The sequence below is a fragment of the Mastacembelus armatus genome, chromosome 12 (assembly GCF_900324485.2).
Source record: "Mastacembelus armatus chromosome 12, fMasArm1.2, whole genome shotgun sequence".
NCBI lineage: Eukaryota > Metazoa > Chordata > Actinopteri > Synbranchiformes > Mastacembelidae > Mastacembelus > Mastacembelus armatus.
Window position 1 is genome coordinate 12931965 of NC_046644.1, and position 15683 is coordinate 12947647.

Below are 15683 nucleotides of genomic sequence, written 5' to 3' on the forward strand. Positions count from 1 at the left end.
GCACCTTTACCTGCCCCAGCACCAGACAGACAAAGTTTACAATTAGCTGGTGAACACAGCTCCCTAAGGAGCTGGTAGAGAGCAAACACAGAGCTACAGTATAAGGAGTTTGAATATCAGACTTCAGTTCAGCAGGTGGCAATTACCACAACAGCAACTGAATGGTATTTTTGTTCAGTACCTGCTGGGTATGTAAATAGGCATTTGCTATATAAATTTCATAAGGTGAAAATAATGTAGATTTGTAATGTAAGTCTGAGTCTGAGCAAACTGAGAGGACCTGCCATGAAGAATGGGATAAACTGCTCAAATCCAGGTGTGGAACACAGCTGGATTTGTAAACCAAAGTAACACGACTGCTTTGCTTTGAATAGAATTTTAGCCATAAATAAACAAGTATTAATCAATAGCTGCAGACCTTTGTACACGGATCTCCCTACATTTAAAAAAAAATCTTGAAATTTTTTCAGTCAATAAGCTTTTATCCCTCAACCCCATTGTCCCTCCCGGGTAAATGAAATGTGGACCTTTTCATTTGCAGTCATAAAACAGAAATGATTTTTAAATGCACACATTGTAGGTTAATAAAATGAACCATTTATCTTCTTATCAGAGCCTTTTTCCAGAGATTTGTTTTGCATGTCAGTGTATCAACATGAAAGTTATCTGAGACTGTTCAAGACTAAATGTTTAAGAGAGAGTGATGAGCAAAGTTCACTCACCCCAGGTCAGAGCCTTTAAAAATAACACCTGCCTAAAGAAGCAGAGGTAACAAGTGTGATCGGTTGTCAACCCACCATTGTGTGACCTGCATAAACATACGCACACAGTCAGTAGTGTTTTTTCTATTTTATAATTTATAAGTTGTTCCGGACCGAATGCAAGATTATTTCTACATGTAAGATATGTCACCTCAGAGCGTAACTCTAACAGTGAGCTATTTCTAGACAACTCCCTGTGCTGCCCTATATCTCTAGTAAAGATCAGCATATACTGACATATTCCATATATTATAACTACCAGTCTCACATTAATAACATCATACAGCTTTATGCATTTGAGAAAACAACTTGCATCTGGTACATATTGCCACAGAGAGGGAGCCTTTAGTGATTCTTCTTATATCTGAAAAGCAGTGGGGAAAAAAAAGATATGAATCAGATGGATGAGCAAGCGCTTAGCCTGGCGGTTATTGATCCCTTTGCTCCAGGAATGATCCAGACCTCATTTGGTCACTTTTTTTCTCCCTTTTTAGTTCAATACATCCGTAAAGGCTTTGAAAAGACTCTCACACACTGTTTGGCACACACGGTGTGGAGCTGATGGGATGAGATGCTATCAGTTTGAATAAATCTATTTCAATATGCCACGCATTGCCCCTCATCAGGCCCCCACTGGCTTGATCTGTGTGTGGAGAGAAAAGCTGCATTATTGCGCTGATTAAAGATAATGTGTTTGTCTAGACAATGTGTTTAGACTTAGTCTGGAAAGAGTGGATAGACATTTGCATGTGTGTTTAATCTGCTAAAGTATTTGTAAACTTTTTGTTTAGGGTCCTGTCTTATACTAATACATAATAGAAGCGTTAGTGGGTGTTTTTTGAAAACAGGGTTTCTCATCATTTGCAAATCTTAAATATTTCTCTTATTCACAATTAAAGCAAAAACAAATGAAAAAACATAAAATAAATATTAAATAATACAAAATTATAAAAAAATAATAGATTTAAACTTATCCAAGTCATAACATTAAGTAGACAGTAAATCACCACATTAAAACAGGCTGCACCAAACAAACCAGTTATGTGGGGATTTGCTGCTATAAATTCATTGCATAACTCACAAAGCTCACATTTGCTTGGTAATATATCAGTATAATATTATTAATATGAAAACTGGAGAGTAAAAGACTCATTAGACCTGACACTGCATTTAAATGCTACAGGGGAACTTTACATTTCACCAAAACAACACAATACAGAATATACAATAAACTGTATGAGTGCTCATTCATAATTCAGGATGAGCATATTGCAAGGGATTATGCTTGCATGGACATCGAAGAGTGTTTATCATTCTTACCTAGAGAGGAATGTGGTACTTTTAAGTCAGAGCAGTAGCCTTGCAGTATCTTCATTAGTGATTGATGGATCACCGTGCACTGAGTTAACACACACCTAACAGCAAATTCTCTCCATAAAATCAGATGAGAGTTTCTCCTCTCTTTGAGGGTCCAATACCTCTCTGGCATTTCCTGGAGCGCAGAGAGTCTGGCTGAGAAGAATAGATGGTGTGCATTATAATGAACATGGGCTGACACCGCCTCATCCATCATTCCACCCAGGAAAATTATAGCAGTGCTGGAGACAGAGAGAGAGGGAGAGACTTTAAATCACAGAACGTCTTCAGTTCTAACTCCTCTTAGACTGTAATCAGCTCATTGTTGTTGTTTTTTAACTGCTCTGCGTTTGCAGAGTGTTTGTCTCCCTGTCAGTTTACTGTATCTCTACACTCTCTGAGTGCATACCTTGAATATGCGCATATCTGTTTCCTCTTAAACACTTGTTTTGTGTCTATTGGCTGTTTTCCCTGAAATTTGAGCTGAAACTAGCTATTGTTTTAACGATCAGTCTATCACCAGTTACCAGAACCCCACACATGATTTAAGACATTCAGTTCAAGAGATTATATAATATTATCAAATGTAGCATGTAGCATTTTATTGAAATAACCTGTGTAGTAACACTTATTTGACGGATTGGCACAACATTTTTTTTTTTGCACAAATGATCACCTGTTCACCTTCGTCAGGAATGGTAGCATGCCAACATGCAAAACTTAAATGCCCACAATGGTAAAGATTATACCTGCTAAACATCAGCATGCTAGCTCAAAGCAATGCTGTGCCTCCAGCCTAATAGAAAGCATGGCTGTATACTCTTACTCTTAGCAAATGAATAAAACATTGTGAAGATTTTTTTTGCGCATTGAAAGACATAATGATCCAGTAAATCTAGCTTTGCTCTGCAATGTGCTATTATATATTTTAATATTTTGCTGTTTTCTTTTGCCTCTCCAGCCTTGTGATGCTAGATGTTACCTCCCTCTGTACTTTAATACTAATGACTGTAGTGTACTGTCTGCCTGGCAAAGGATCTGCTGACATTTCCCCTGTGAGCCCACTATGCCCAGTATAATTCATCCCGATGTTGGTTTTGCTCTGGTCTGATTTTATATGCACATTTCTCAACATGCCAACAGTTTGTCTCTGGGCACTGAAAAATAATTAAATCACACTGAGCACTCTTGTGGTTTTTGAGATTTTGAATTAGTCTTGTTATATCAAACGACACACTGGAGGTGACAGCGTGCTTGTGCACCTGTTTCTTTATGTGTGTGTCTCTGTGTGCATGCTCATCTGTGATCTAGAGGGATTCACTCAACCACTGTGAAGACTGTTGTAATGGTGTTTCCGCAGCATATTGATTTCACGAGGAGCAGGCGATGTCTTTGTAAGATGACTCGAGAGATGGGAAATTAGATGTTATCTCATAACAACAGAGGATGAGGAATCATATGGTACGTTATCTGATTTTGGAATTTTGTCAAGATGTCAGACTCGCTAATACACTGATATGTGCACCACAAGCCTCTTCTGATGTTGCAGACAGGGATGATTACACTAGATATGTTGTGACTAGTAAATCAAGCGCAAGACAGTAACAAAAATATAGGTTTTAATTTAAATTGCAAATAGTAGGTTAAAGTCATGCAGGTTAAAGAGATAGCCTGAAGGTTAGAACAAAGCCTTTAATCCCCTGTTACTCCAGTAAACCTCCTCTGTGGCCACAATAAAAACCTATAGTTGTATTGCATATTTCAATCTGTAAGTAGCAGAATATAGTCCAAGCCGTATGCGGCGCTTTCATGTAGAAAGATTACCACTGATGGTGTGCTTTAAGTGACCAGCCAGCATTTCCACTTGGCTGCACCCTCTGATGCCACCTGAACAGAATTCAGTAGGAGCCTTCAAGCGCCTCATACATAATGTATTGCTGAAGGTCTGCTCAGTTTTCATGTTCTCCTAATTCATTTCACAAAGAGAGAGAGAGAGAGAGAGAGAGAGAGCTCTACCATCGCTCAGAGCACACAGCCTGTATCACACTGTACACACTCAAATAAAAAATAAAAAAAATCACCACTTCAGCACTGACAGTTTCTCAGTCAAAACAAGCACCGTCATGTTGCTTTTGGTTTGACTTGAATCTTTAGGGAAGTACGTTTGGCCAATAAATACTGATCTACATGAATAAAAATTTCTCTTTGCATCAGTTATTTTATAAGTTGTTTTTGTTAAACTTATTTGTATGTGCGTTTTGTGCTGATTATTTTATTAAATCCTGCATTTTTACCCTAAATGTTGTATTTATTGACCTTTCATGTGTTGAAATTCATTCAAGTACATTTGTCTTTATTTTCTGAACAATTTCAAAATAAAAATCAGTAACTGTGAATTACCAATAATGGGCTAATTTGATCTATTTCCAAAGTAAAGAACCTGATCAAAATAAAAGCCTCATTTAGAAGAATTCTTCATGCTCTTTGTCTTCTTGTTTAACAGACAGAAATGGATATTTATTAGTTTAACGTTCAGTGACAAGGCTCTGGCCTTGTCCTTGATTTTTCATGTTGCCTTCCCTTTTTCTGTGCCATGATTTGATGTGCCGTGATTGTCTTTTCTTTCTCTTTTGCTCACAGCATAAAATCACTCATGAAAATCAATCCAAACATATAGCCTGCTCTTATGTTTCTCAAAAGGTAGCCTTCTGCTGACCTCAATAAATCGACCAGTGAGCGTTAAACATTTCAGTTAGTGCCCTTAAAATGGCCTTTCCACAAACATCGTCCCTCACTAAAGGGGGCCACTGGGAGCTGTTTTTGTGTGTGTATCTGAAAGAGAGCAAGCTCACAGTGTAGTAACCACCCTTGTAGTCTAATAAAATTATGGCCCATTGCCTACTAATGATTGTGTTAATCATTTTAGTTTATGCTATTTTAGGGGGAGTCTTGTTCACTCTGCCCTTTATCTGGGTGTCAAATCAAAGAACAGGATTTATAACTGGAACTCACAGGTTCACAGAAGAACAGCTAAAATCTCTGCTTTGCTTAATTAATTCCCCGGGAATCAAATTACATCTATGGACTGATGCTGCTTTTTGTTAGTTGTGACTAACGACCTAAACAGTAACGTTGGTCTATTTTTCCAGCATGTCTACCACTTTAATCCAGACTAAAATAGCTCAACTGCTGCATGGATTACTATGGAATTCCTTATAGATATCCAGGAAGATGACTTTGGTGATCCTCTGACTTTTCCTCTAGTTCCACCAGAAGGTCAAAGTTTTCACTTACTCTGAAAAATATCTCAATATCTTCTTGTTTGCTTGGTGCCATGAATTCGTAAACATTGGCATAATAAAGCTGAAATAATACTGTAATTATTATAATTGGTTAAACATTGACATATTAAGATTATGATGGTAAGTATGTTGATGAGACAGCTGTAGAGTCAGGCCATCATCTATTCTCTTCTTTTCATCCATCGATACATTTTCTGTACCTGGTTATCCTGCTGTGTTTGGGGTTAGTTAGTTATTCAGTCCTGGGGGCTGGAACCCATCCCAGCATGCACTCTAGGCCAAGGGCCTCTGCACATCCATCGGTCTAGCATGCACCCCTTACCCTACAGTATTTATTCACCATGGCTACTGCTTTCCCTCCTTTTCACCTGCTGCACTTCTCACAAAGCAATCACCGGCATCCTCAGTTCTCAGACAGCAATGTATTATCTAGTTACTAAAAAGATCTCACTTTCTAATCCACACTCAGCACAAAAGCCACAAAGAAATCAGAGCCGTTTTCTCCTCTGAGTCACCTTTTAGCACCTGTTTCTTTGGCGGGTCAGGCACCTTTGAAGGGACAGGTGTTTGAGAGAAACAATAGAGGCTCAAGACTCAGAGCTAATAAGTTGGCAACACCAATGCACAATTTAGGCCTAAACAATCTGTATCTTAAAAGAAAACAGAAAATCTGTCATAAGGTGCAAAAGCCCACACTGCCATTACTGGATTTCGTTTTGCTTGTTACTACAAACTGTTGGACTACACACACACACACACACACACACACACACAGACACACACACACGGGGTTAAATAAAATATGTTAAATAAAACATTACATTAATTATTTTCTGTTTAAGACATATTTTGTGTATTTTATTTTAAATAACATAATTCTGTTTTGTGCTACCTAAACATTTGTAACAATTACATTATGGCAAACAGCCATTTTTGAGATTTCATCATATAATCACACACCCCATTCACTTCAGTGGATGCACAATAGTAAGCTTTAAATCCTACATGTAGACATAAAACTGTTTGGGTGGTAGAGACTGGTTTTAAACTGCCTATTAAATGATTTTGTATCTAAATTCTGATGAACACATACACTGAAAGTTACAATGCAGCCCCAGAAACTGCATATAACAAAAGGCAAAAGTGAGAGATACTTATATTTACTTGTCTTGACCGGAGGCTTGTTTTTCTGCATCTGGCTGTATGGATATCAGTGCAGGCTGTGGGGGTGGAAGCAATTGAAAGGCTGGGAATTCCTGAAAAAAAAAGCAGTGAGACAAGTGAGAAGAAGAGAGGGAGGTCTTTTGGCCACTTGTGGCCTTCACAACCCAGGCACAAATCATAGAGGGACATGGCAATCGGAGTGACAGATGAACAATGCTCCCATTTTCCAAAGCCCTGTGAACAGGCCTATCCATCACAGTAGGGGAGATTAATTCAATTCATCAGTTTTTTGTCTCCTTGGCCCCCCTAGTGCCACCTGATATTGCCCAAAGGGGGCTTATAAATGTTTGTAGATTTGATCTGAGCCTGTTTGCTTGACACTGAATTAAAACATTACTCTTTATACACAGATTTTGCCAACCACATGCCTGCCAATTCTACCATAATTCTGATTCAGGCTAATACTGTTTGCCAAAGACAGCAAACAATAACAAACTGGAGTTTGCAGCTCTGGTGATTGGGGGAACAGCAGCTTTTTAATGAAATACCTGGATCATAGTTGTAGAGGCCTAGGATTCAGAGTTTCACAGCACCTTTCAGCAGGTCTGTATGATATTGCTAACTGTTTATGCACTGAGCATATTAAGTAATTTACATTGAACAGATACAGATTGTCAAAAGAACATGCAGTTTCTAAATATGTATACAAACATAGAAGTGATAATGATACACCATTTTAAATATACATGTCAGCATCATTTTTAAAGCTATGCTCTCAAGAAAGAACATAAGCCATGAAACGTGGCCTGCTGAAACGTGACCTGTCAGCACTGGAAGGCTAGGGGGGGGGGGGTTCAGTCCACTGGTGGTCCATTTATTAAAAACAAAAACTATGTAGTTCAACAGAAGGCATGCTGCAGTCCTATATGGCTAAACAGAAGGAGCATGGCACAAACACTTTAGTGATGACCTCTAGTGGGCATTACAATAACTGAATAAAGGTGGGGAAGAAAAGACATTTCTGTTTTACCAACAAATACCCACAGTACATAGGTCTGTCCAAATCAGCCAAAAACAGACAACTGAGGGGCAGCTCTGACATGTATGAGCTTTCCCCAAATCTAGGAACATCCATACACACACATTGGGGCAAAGGGTCATTTTATGACATTAGCAAAAGCTGGCCATTTAAGAGAACTTTGACCTTTGGTGCATTAAGAGGACATACCACACTAACTCAAGGCTTCAACAGCAAACAATTATCCCCATTTATAGCAACTTGTGACTTTTTGTTTTTTTTTCTTTCCTGTCCCACTTCCTTTTTTGGCAGATTTAAATGGCAGTCGATGAGGCGAGCAAACAACATGGGACAACTTCACAAATCAAACAATTCTAATAGTCAAAAATTGAGAAAATTTAAAAGGGAGTTTCCACACAAAAGTTTATTTCTATTTAAGCATAATTCTTCTGAGGCTGATAGTGAATCCTGCCTCCTCTCCAGACACACAGGTAATATGCCACACTCAGAGATCCCACTACAGACACCAGCAGGACGGCTGCCACCAGAGCAATTTTCCACCCGGCTGATTCATATTTTTCTTCACCTGCAGATAACAGGAAACAAAAACATGTAGCAGTCAGTGAATGTAGTCTGAAACAGCCAACATTATGCACACAGACAATATGCTTAATGCAACTGATAAACATGTTGTAGACATGATGCAATGGAGAATTAAACTACTGAAAAACCCACCTTGTTCATTTATAACATGTGCCTCTGAAGGTGTCCAGCTCTGGTCCTTCACTGTCACCAGCTCAACCATTTCTGGAAGGCTTTCGGACCACATGCTCTCCACTGCTGCTAAAGATTGTCTGTCAGTGTCTTCATACTGCAGGTTCTCATCTGCAATCACCCAATGGCCCTGGTTGTACTGAGGAAAACCTGTATAATGTTAATATATCAGGAGTATGAGTGAGACAGTGGTAGTGGAGTAAGTGCGGTATTTTCCACAGGACCCTTTACAACTAGAATTAACCCATATTGATCAAACCTTCAGCCTAGGCAAAATCCATTTTTTCTTACCTGACTGAGCACCTGATGTGGCCAGAAGCACCAAAAACACAAGATAAAAAACAAACATGGCTGCATGGAGCAAGCTGGATGTTCTCAGCCTTTTATGTACACATCTCATCTGGAGAATTGGCCTCAGCTGTGCCTCCTGACTCAATCAGGATAAATTACTGCAACTGGACTTTCAAATCACCTGCTCTCACATGCTTCTGAGCACTTCCAATTCATTGGTTAAACCATCCCCTGAATTACACTGCTTTCATCTGAAAGTGATGGCAGGTTATGCAGGAAATGGAAACTGTGCCGGCACGATGAGCAAGTTGTTATGCTGCTGTTTGAAATCACACTGGAGAATGGTGTTCTTATAGTCTCTTGAAACTGTGTTTAGGTAAAACATCAATATTTTTCCTGAGCTAGATCTGTCAACATTTCCCAAAGCTACAAATAGGTTCTGCCTTTAAAAGATCTGCACTGCAGATATATTAAAAATAAAGGAAATAAATTTAACATGTACAATAGACTTAAAGTAACATGGTATTGTGTCACCATGCATTAACCAAACATACCAAAAACAAAAAACATTTTTGTTATTTATTTTATTTGACTACAGGTTTTCCTCCAGTGTTTCAGAAGCTACAATAGCAGAGCTATTTAAACTTCTACTTCCATTGTAGTATGTGGAGACTCAGCATTCAACAGTTGCACTTTCACATTTGAAACACTAATCTCCATCTTGTGAACAACAGTAAACGGAACAAAGGCTGAGGTTTCGTAATATATTTTTTTTTTTTTCAGTTAAAGCTGAAAATGTGACTCAGAGAAACCACATCCGAACACAATGCCACATAAGAATACATCAGAAGATGTTCCAAAAAAAGTAAACACTTTCTTTTTTTTGTAGCAATAACAACACAATGAAGCTGTGTCTAAAATTTAAAATGACTGAATATCCATATATGTAATATATGTATATATATATGTCAGTTTTCACAAGCGATACACTAATTTGCAGACATGTTGACATGAAAGCAAAAGGTATAATTAGTAACATTATTTATAGGTGCAGTAACACTTTGGTGCTTAGGTCTCTACTTGTGCTTAGGTTTTCATCTATACACAGATTATCTAAAAAGACAAAAAGAATAAAAAGATAAAAGAAATCTCCCTCCCCATCATGGCAAAGTGACAAACATGAAATAGAATATATTGCTGCTCAATACCAACACAAAAATTTGCAGTTACCATTTCTGGTAACTAGTACCTTTAGTATGTTACCTCTTTGTCCTAAAAGTGACTGTTCCACCAAGCTGAAGCAACATTTTATATCATATTTCCCTTGTTTTTCAAGAATGATTTAACCTTACATATCATATGTGTAATTTCTAAAGCTCATGTATATACACATTGTCTTGTTTCCCTTGCATAGTTCAACATGAAACACAGTATATTATTTGGCTCTTCAAAGAGAAGCCTTGGCAACAATGAACATACAATATCTGTGTCTTCAAAGTGAATCTCTCAAACTGTTGTCTGCATAGCTACTACAGCAGTCGTCTCAACTATGTGAGAAGTGTAACTCTAAATTGAAAGTACTTGTACAAGATAGAAGGCTCAAAACCTGTTTAATTTATACATCCACACTTCGCAGCCGTTTAAAGTCCGATTACTCAATGTGATGCCATACTGTCTCACAGCAATCTGGAGCCAATTAGGTTGAATTAAAGTGGCTTTATGTCTGATCTTGGACTGTCTGAACATTTTTAATCTAAAATTTTTTGTTAGATTTTACATGGATTGTTCCGACTACAGACATACAGAGAAAAGGTCTTGGTGCATAATCATACACTTTAGGTTCACTATATTATACAACAGTGTTATTGTAAGTGTTCTTAGTTTACGAGAACCAAATACTGCATACAGACTGTAACCATAGTGGAAAAAAATGCTCCCAGTGCAACATGGCCAGGCCAACAACAACAGGGTAGAATACAAAAAGTGCATATGAAGACACCCTTGAAACATCTATTCCAAGTCAAAGACAGCTTTGTTTAAGAAAGGAAACATGAAACAGTCTAACACTAGCTTTAGGTCAATAATATAAGTAAGGGATATCATGGCAAACTGGCCCATCTTTACAGTACCACCAAATATGGCTGATTTGGATGTAATCACTTGACAAGTGGTCACTGAGTTGAGGCCCCAAAAACGACTCCAAACTCTAGCTCATGAGGGCAACCACAGGTCTTTCTGTGTATACATGACCACAAGAATATATATCAACACAACATATCCCTGCTGAAGAATGCTTCAAGAATCAGGCTTTCACTATGTCAAATGGAAAATTTACAGTATACATATTTCATACTATCACATTCCTATTTAAACATTTTTGATGCTGCTACTGAAATTGCCCTGAGAGGTTAAAGTTAAAGATGCCCAAGGAGATTCTTCACAAAGCATGATTTCACTTTTAACTTATATATTATATATATATATATATATATAAATCTTATATATTTTACAATTTGGAAATAAACTCTGTTTTGTCTTATGTATTTTTAACTACCATAACTGTGGAATCTTGCTTCATGAAACCCTTGTTCACATGTCTTTCGAGCTTCACAGTGGTGAATAATCTGCACAGGTCTACATAGACTGGACTGGTCTGTATCCTGGGCAGACTGCCAAGCATGGCCTTATTTATGCTTCTCTTCCTCACTGTAGACCTTCCGAAGACTCGAGTCCAGCAGGAAATCCACTGACCTGAAGGGTGCAGAGCGGAAACACTGTGGTGATGATGATGACAGAAACACTTCTGCTTTAGAGGGCTACTGAGTGTACAGCTCTCCACTACTCTGTAATAGTGGCTAGCCCCTTAAATGAAATCTTACATTATGAGCTAGTTAATCATCCACATACAGGACACATTCACACATAGAGAAGCACAAATACCATTTGCCCACCTGTCTATAGGAGTAATGATAAAGGGGATTGTGGACAGGCCAATAGCTGTAGTGGTCCACTTGCGGACAGACAGGGGCCACTTGGTGGTTCTGCCCAGCAGGTAGAGCGAAGCAGCACACACACGGTTAATGGTGAAGCCTGGGATGATCACAGAGGCGAGGGCTTGCCAGACAAACGTGTCCACCACTGCCACCGCTATCCGTGTTGTCTTTCCTGGATTGTCCCCATGGGCCTTGATGAATGGATGGAGGATCAGAAATTATGGTAGTAACAACAATTTCAATCAGGTCCTCTGAAATAAGGACAATAATCCAGCTATTCCCAGTTTAATAAAATATTAAATTCAAGACATTCAAAACATACCTATCATGCCAGTACTATTACTAACAATAATAATAATTATTACTATTATTATTATCATTATCATTATTATTTAGAGTTTGTTTTTTGTTTTAGCTTCAGTTTCTAAGACAGCGATTTCAACCTTTTTGGTGACCCCTTAAAACAAATCAAATACTTGCAAGTGTCTGTGTACACCTGCTGGTTTCAACTAGTTCAATCACAATGCATATCTTTGTATAGTCATGTGATGCCTCCAATATATGCTATAAGTTCCTCTATGAGCTAAGATGCTAAAGTTGGAAACCACTGATCCAAGATGATCCTGGCCTATTTATTTCTCTTCCTATCTGGAAATGTGACGAATATGATTGTCAATGACAAGAACACATACAAAAGGTAATGTCTTACCACAGCTGCTTTCTTCCCTTTGTCCACAGCATCAGCAGTAACATACGCAGTGGCCACAGCATAGCTGCCCCATACTAAACTCACTGGCACCAAAGCACGAAAAGACTCACCAACCTCATTGGCATAACCTGCGGGCATACAAACATATACATAGACTAAGACTTTATCCTTTTCAGTCTCCTCCAAAAACATAATAAATAAATAATGTAGATACTGAAAAGTATGAGCTAAGAGTCTAATAAATCTCAACTTCAAGCCTGACATCGTCCAGGAGAAAATGCAGAGCAGCATTCAGAAAATTATGCAATATCCATTCCAGGAGGGTGGAATGACTTAAATGTCCTTGATCACTTATTAAGAAGTCACTTGTGCCATACGCCACAGTACATGTAAATCACTGATAAAATTAAGTCCTGTCACACAGGGAGCATTATCTTTGGTTCAGTGACAACAGAACCATCAGAGCATGATGGAGTCAAACTCTGCTGCTGACTCTATCACTGGTACTGCGGGCAAGACTGAGACTACAGTTACAACAATAATATTACAGCCAAAGAAACACAACATGGTAACAATTTATTATCTCCCCAGTAATGATCTTTGGCTAAATAAACAAGGAACAATCAGTGGAAGTGCTATTATGTTGAATACAATATATAATAATACAATCCTGTATTTATTTATGGAGGTATGAACATACTTTGATATATAGTTATTGCTCAACAATTTCTTGTTTTATTCATACTTCTGCAGTGACAGTGAATGCATCTTAGAGCAAACACATGACTTTTTTTCCAATTCTGAAAGCAGCAGCTAAAATAATATATCAAACCCACCAAACTCCAAAACTCTTTGTTGTCAGCCACTGAGCAATGTCCCAGTGATAATTATAAAGTCCAAACGTATCACTGACTGGAACCACAGGGACATATCACATTCAGGTCACTTACGTTTCAGGGGAAAGACAGAAGAAAATTGTGCAACTGAACAAAAAAAAAAAAAAAAAAAATCACAGTTGCAGTAAGTGCTCAGAATTTCAAATCTCAATTTGTGTAACGTTTTGTTTTCTGTTTGCATTAAACTGAACATCCCAGTGAAGAAAAAGAGTTTAGGTACCATAAGTAACATGTTTTGTTTCAATACTCTTCAAATAACAAAAAAAGAAAATATAACACGCGAGTTACAGATGATTCTAGAAGTCATTGTTGATCATAAATTATTACTGATATTTACAGAAAAGCTGGCAAAAGGTTTAATAACATAACAATGATAAAAAGTAAAGTTAACTACTGGAGCTGGAGCAGTTGGGAGCACAAGATGATAAGAGCTCTACTCTTAAAATCAAGTATGACAACAAGGGGAGTTCAGATTAGATTATCTTCCTTCAGGGCATTTTGTTAATAATGAAATATGTGCCCAGCAATGCATGAAGGTGTGTTATTAAGAGTGTTTTCTCATGACACAGAAGGGAAGAGAAGCAGTAGTGATAAGGAATAAAAAACAGAACAGGGGTGGGCCACCCTGCTCCTCGAGGGCCACTGTCCTATCTCTGCCCTACCCACTGCTGATCAGGTGTTTTCATTCAAACAGAAACTGGAAGATATCAGTTCACTCTCTCTTCCCTCACTCCAACTTTATCTGAGATAGTATCTTCCTGCTTCTGACTGACTAAACACACCTAATTCAGGTAGTCAGCAGTGGGCAGGGCAGATAGTTGGAAAACAAGCGGAACTATGCCCTTGCCCAGCCCATCCCTGGTTTAGCTGATGAGAGACAGCGTTTCAGGAACAAGAGTGACAGTCAAAGAAGTACCACAGGGATAACTGTCTGCATAATAACCATATGCAGTTTCTAAGTTACAATTTGTCAAGTCTGTTGCATTGTTTTATCAAGAGCAGATCTTAAAACTAACCTTGAAAAGTGTATCACCTTGAAAGAAAGTCATCTACAATGACATTGGGGAATCCAGTCTCTGCTATAATATGACCCAGCTACAAATAGCATCCTGTTCCACCAAAACACTTAGATCTAAAAAGGGTTACACACATCAAACTGGTGTGCCTCCTCACAGTATGACATTAGGTCAGCATATTTAAAATGCATGTGTCAGTGAATACCTGACTTGCTCCCTAGGATGAAGACAGGCTGCTGAAAGCGACAACTAAATTTTACAAAATATTGTTTCTGGATTTTCCAGCCTGCTCTGTTGGTAAAGCCACATTCCAGTTTAATTTCAGTCTTTGTTCCATACCCACTATTCCGGTTTTTACATAGCCTAGTAGTAAACAGATGTGAGAAAGACTTTCTACAGAATTCTGGGAAATGCAGTACAAGAACTTCTTTCTTAATAAAATCTGTACATTACATGTAAGTAACTGTTTCAGCAAAACATACAATACGATAATTGATATGATTAGGAATCTGAATTTCTAAAAATGAAGAGTATACAGTGTTCTACAATCTGATATTACAGTGGGACAAACGTTTAAAAACCTGGCTCATATTCACACCAAAATCACACAGACACTAGAAAAAGAGTAGGCTAAGTGTTAAGTTCTTACACACTCCTCACTGTGGAGACAGAGCTATTGAACTGCACCGACAGGATCACAGATGGCAGCAGACAGAGACAAATTCACATGACATGAATTGGTCATTGCTGTGGAAAAACCGGAGATTAAGACACGTACGCCAGGAGAACAGGCTGAACAGTTGAAGTATGAATAATCAGTAATAATCAGTGTAACCACTGCCCTTTTATGAACCACTACGATGTTTCAATTACTGAAGGACAGCACTCAAAAACAGACACTTAGCAAGTTGTATCAAACATATAATCCTGACAGTTTCCTGATGGATTTGAATCACTTCCTCAACTTGCTGAACTAGTGTTTTAACTACGGCATCTCCAGTGTATTAGTTACACAGTGAATACCAGGGACAAACAGTGATATAACGCTAGTCCATTATGTCCTTCAACAGTCAGGTTTGCTATAAATAGCTTTTCACAGGAGTGCTTCGCTAGCTATGCTAATTTAAAGTTAGCTAGCTCCAGGGTCATGTCTCTTCTGTGTCTGTTACAACATGTTGGAGTAACGCACGACACTCAGCCCCCACACACGGACAATTTAACAACACATACCTAAGAAGCGGACCCATGTGTCGCGGTAAATGTCCACTGTTTTGCTCGTTTTTTCTCCAGCGGGATCCATTACTTCCTTCTCCCCATCCCAAGATGCTGCTCTAACGCTGCTACACGAGCACAATGGGCGTGGCCTCGAACACGACGTCACACTGGCTGCGGCCACGTCCCGG

General features: G+C 38.5%; 1 protein-coding gene across 1 annotated transcript; it reads right to left on the reverse strand.

Moving 5' to 3' along the window:
• Window positions 1-9233: 9233 nt before the first annotated feature.
• On the reverse strand, window positions 9234-15623 carry mtfp1 (mitochondrial fission process 1). Its single transcript, XM_026296695.1, has 4 exons — window positions 15511-15623; window positions 12369-12496; window positions 11618-11850; window positions 9234-11417 (listed from the first exon to the last, which is right to left on the reverse strand). Exons 1-4 carry the CDS (start codon window positions 15578-15580, stop codon window positions 11351-11353), a joined length of 498 nt encoding a protein of 165 aa, XP_026152480.1. The 5' UTR covers window positions 15581-15623; the 3' UTR covers window positions 9234-11350.
• Between the last annotated feature and the right edge of the window lie 60 nt (window positions 15624-15683).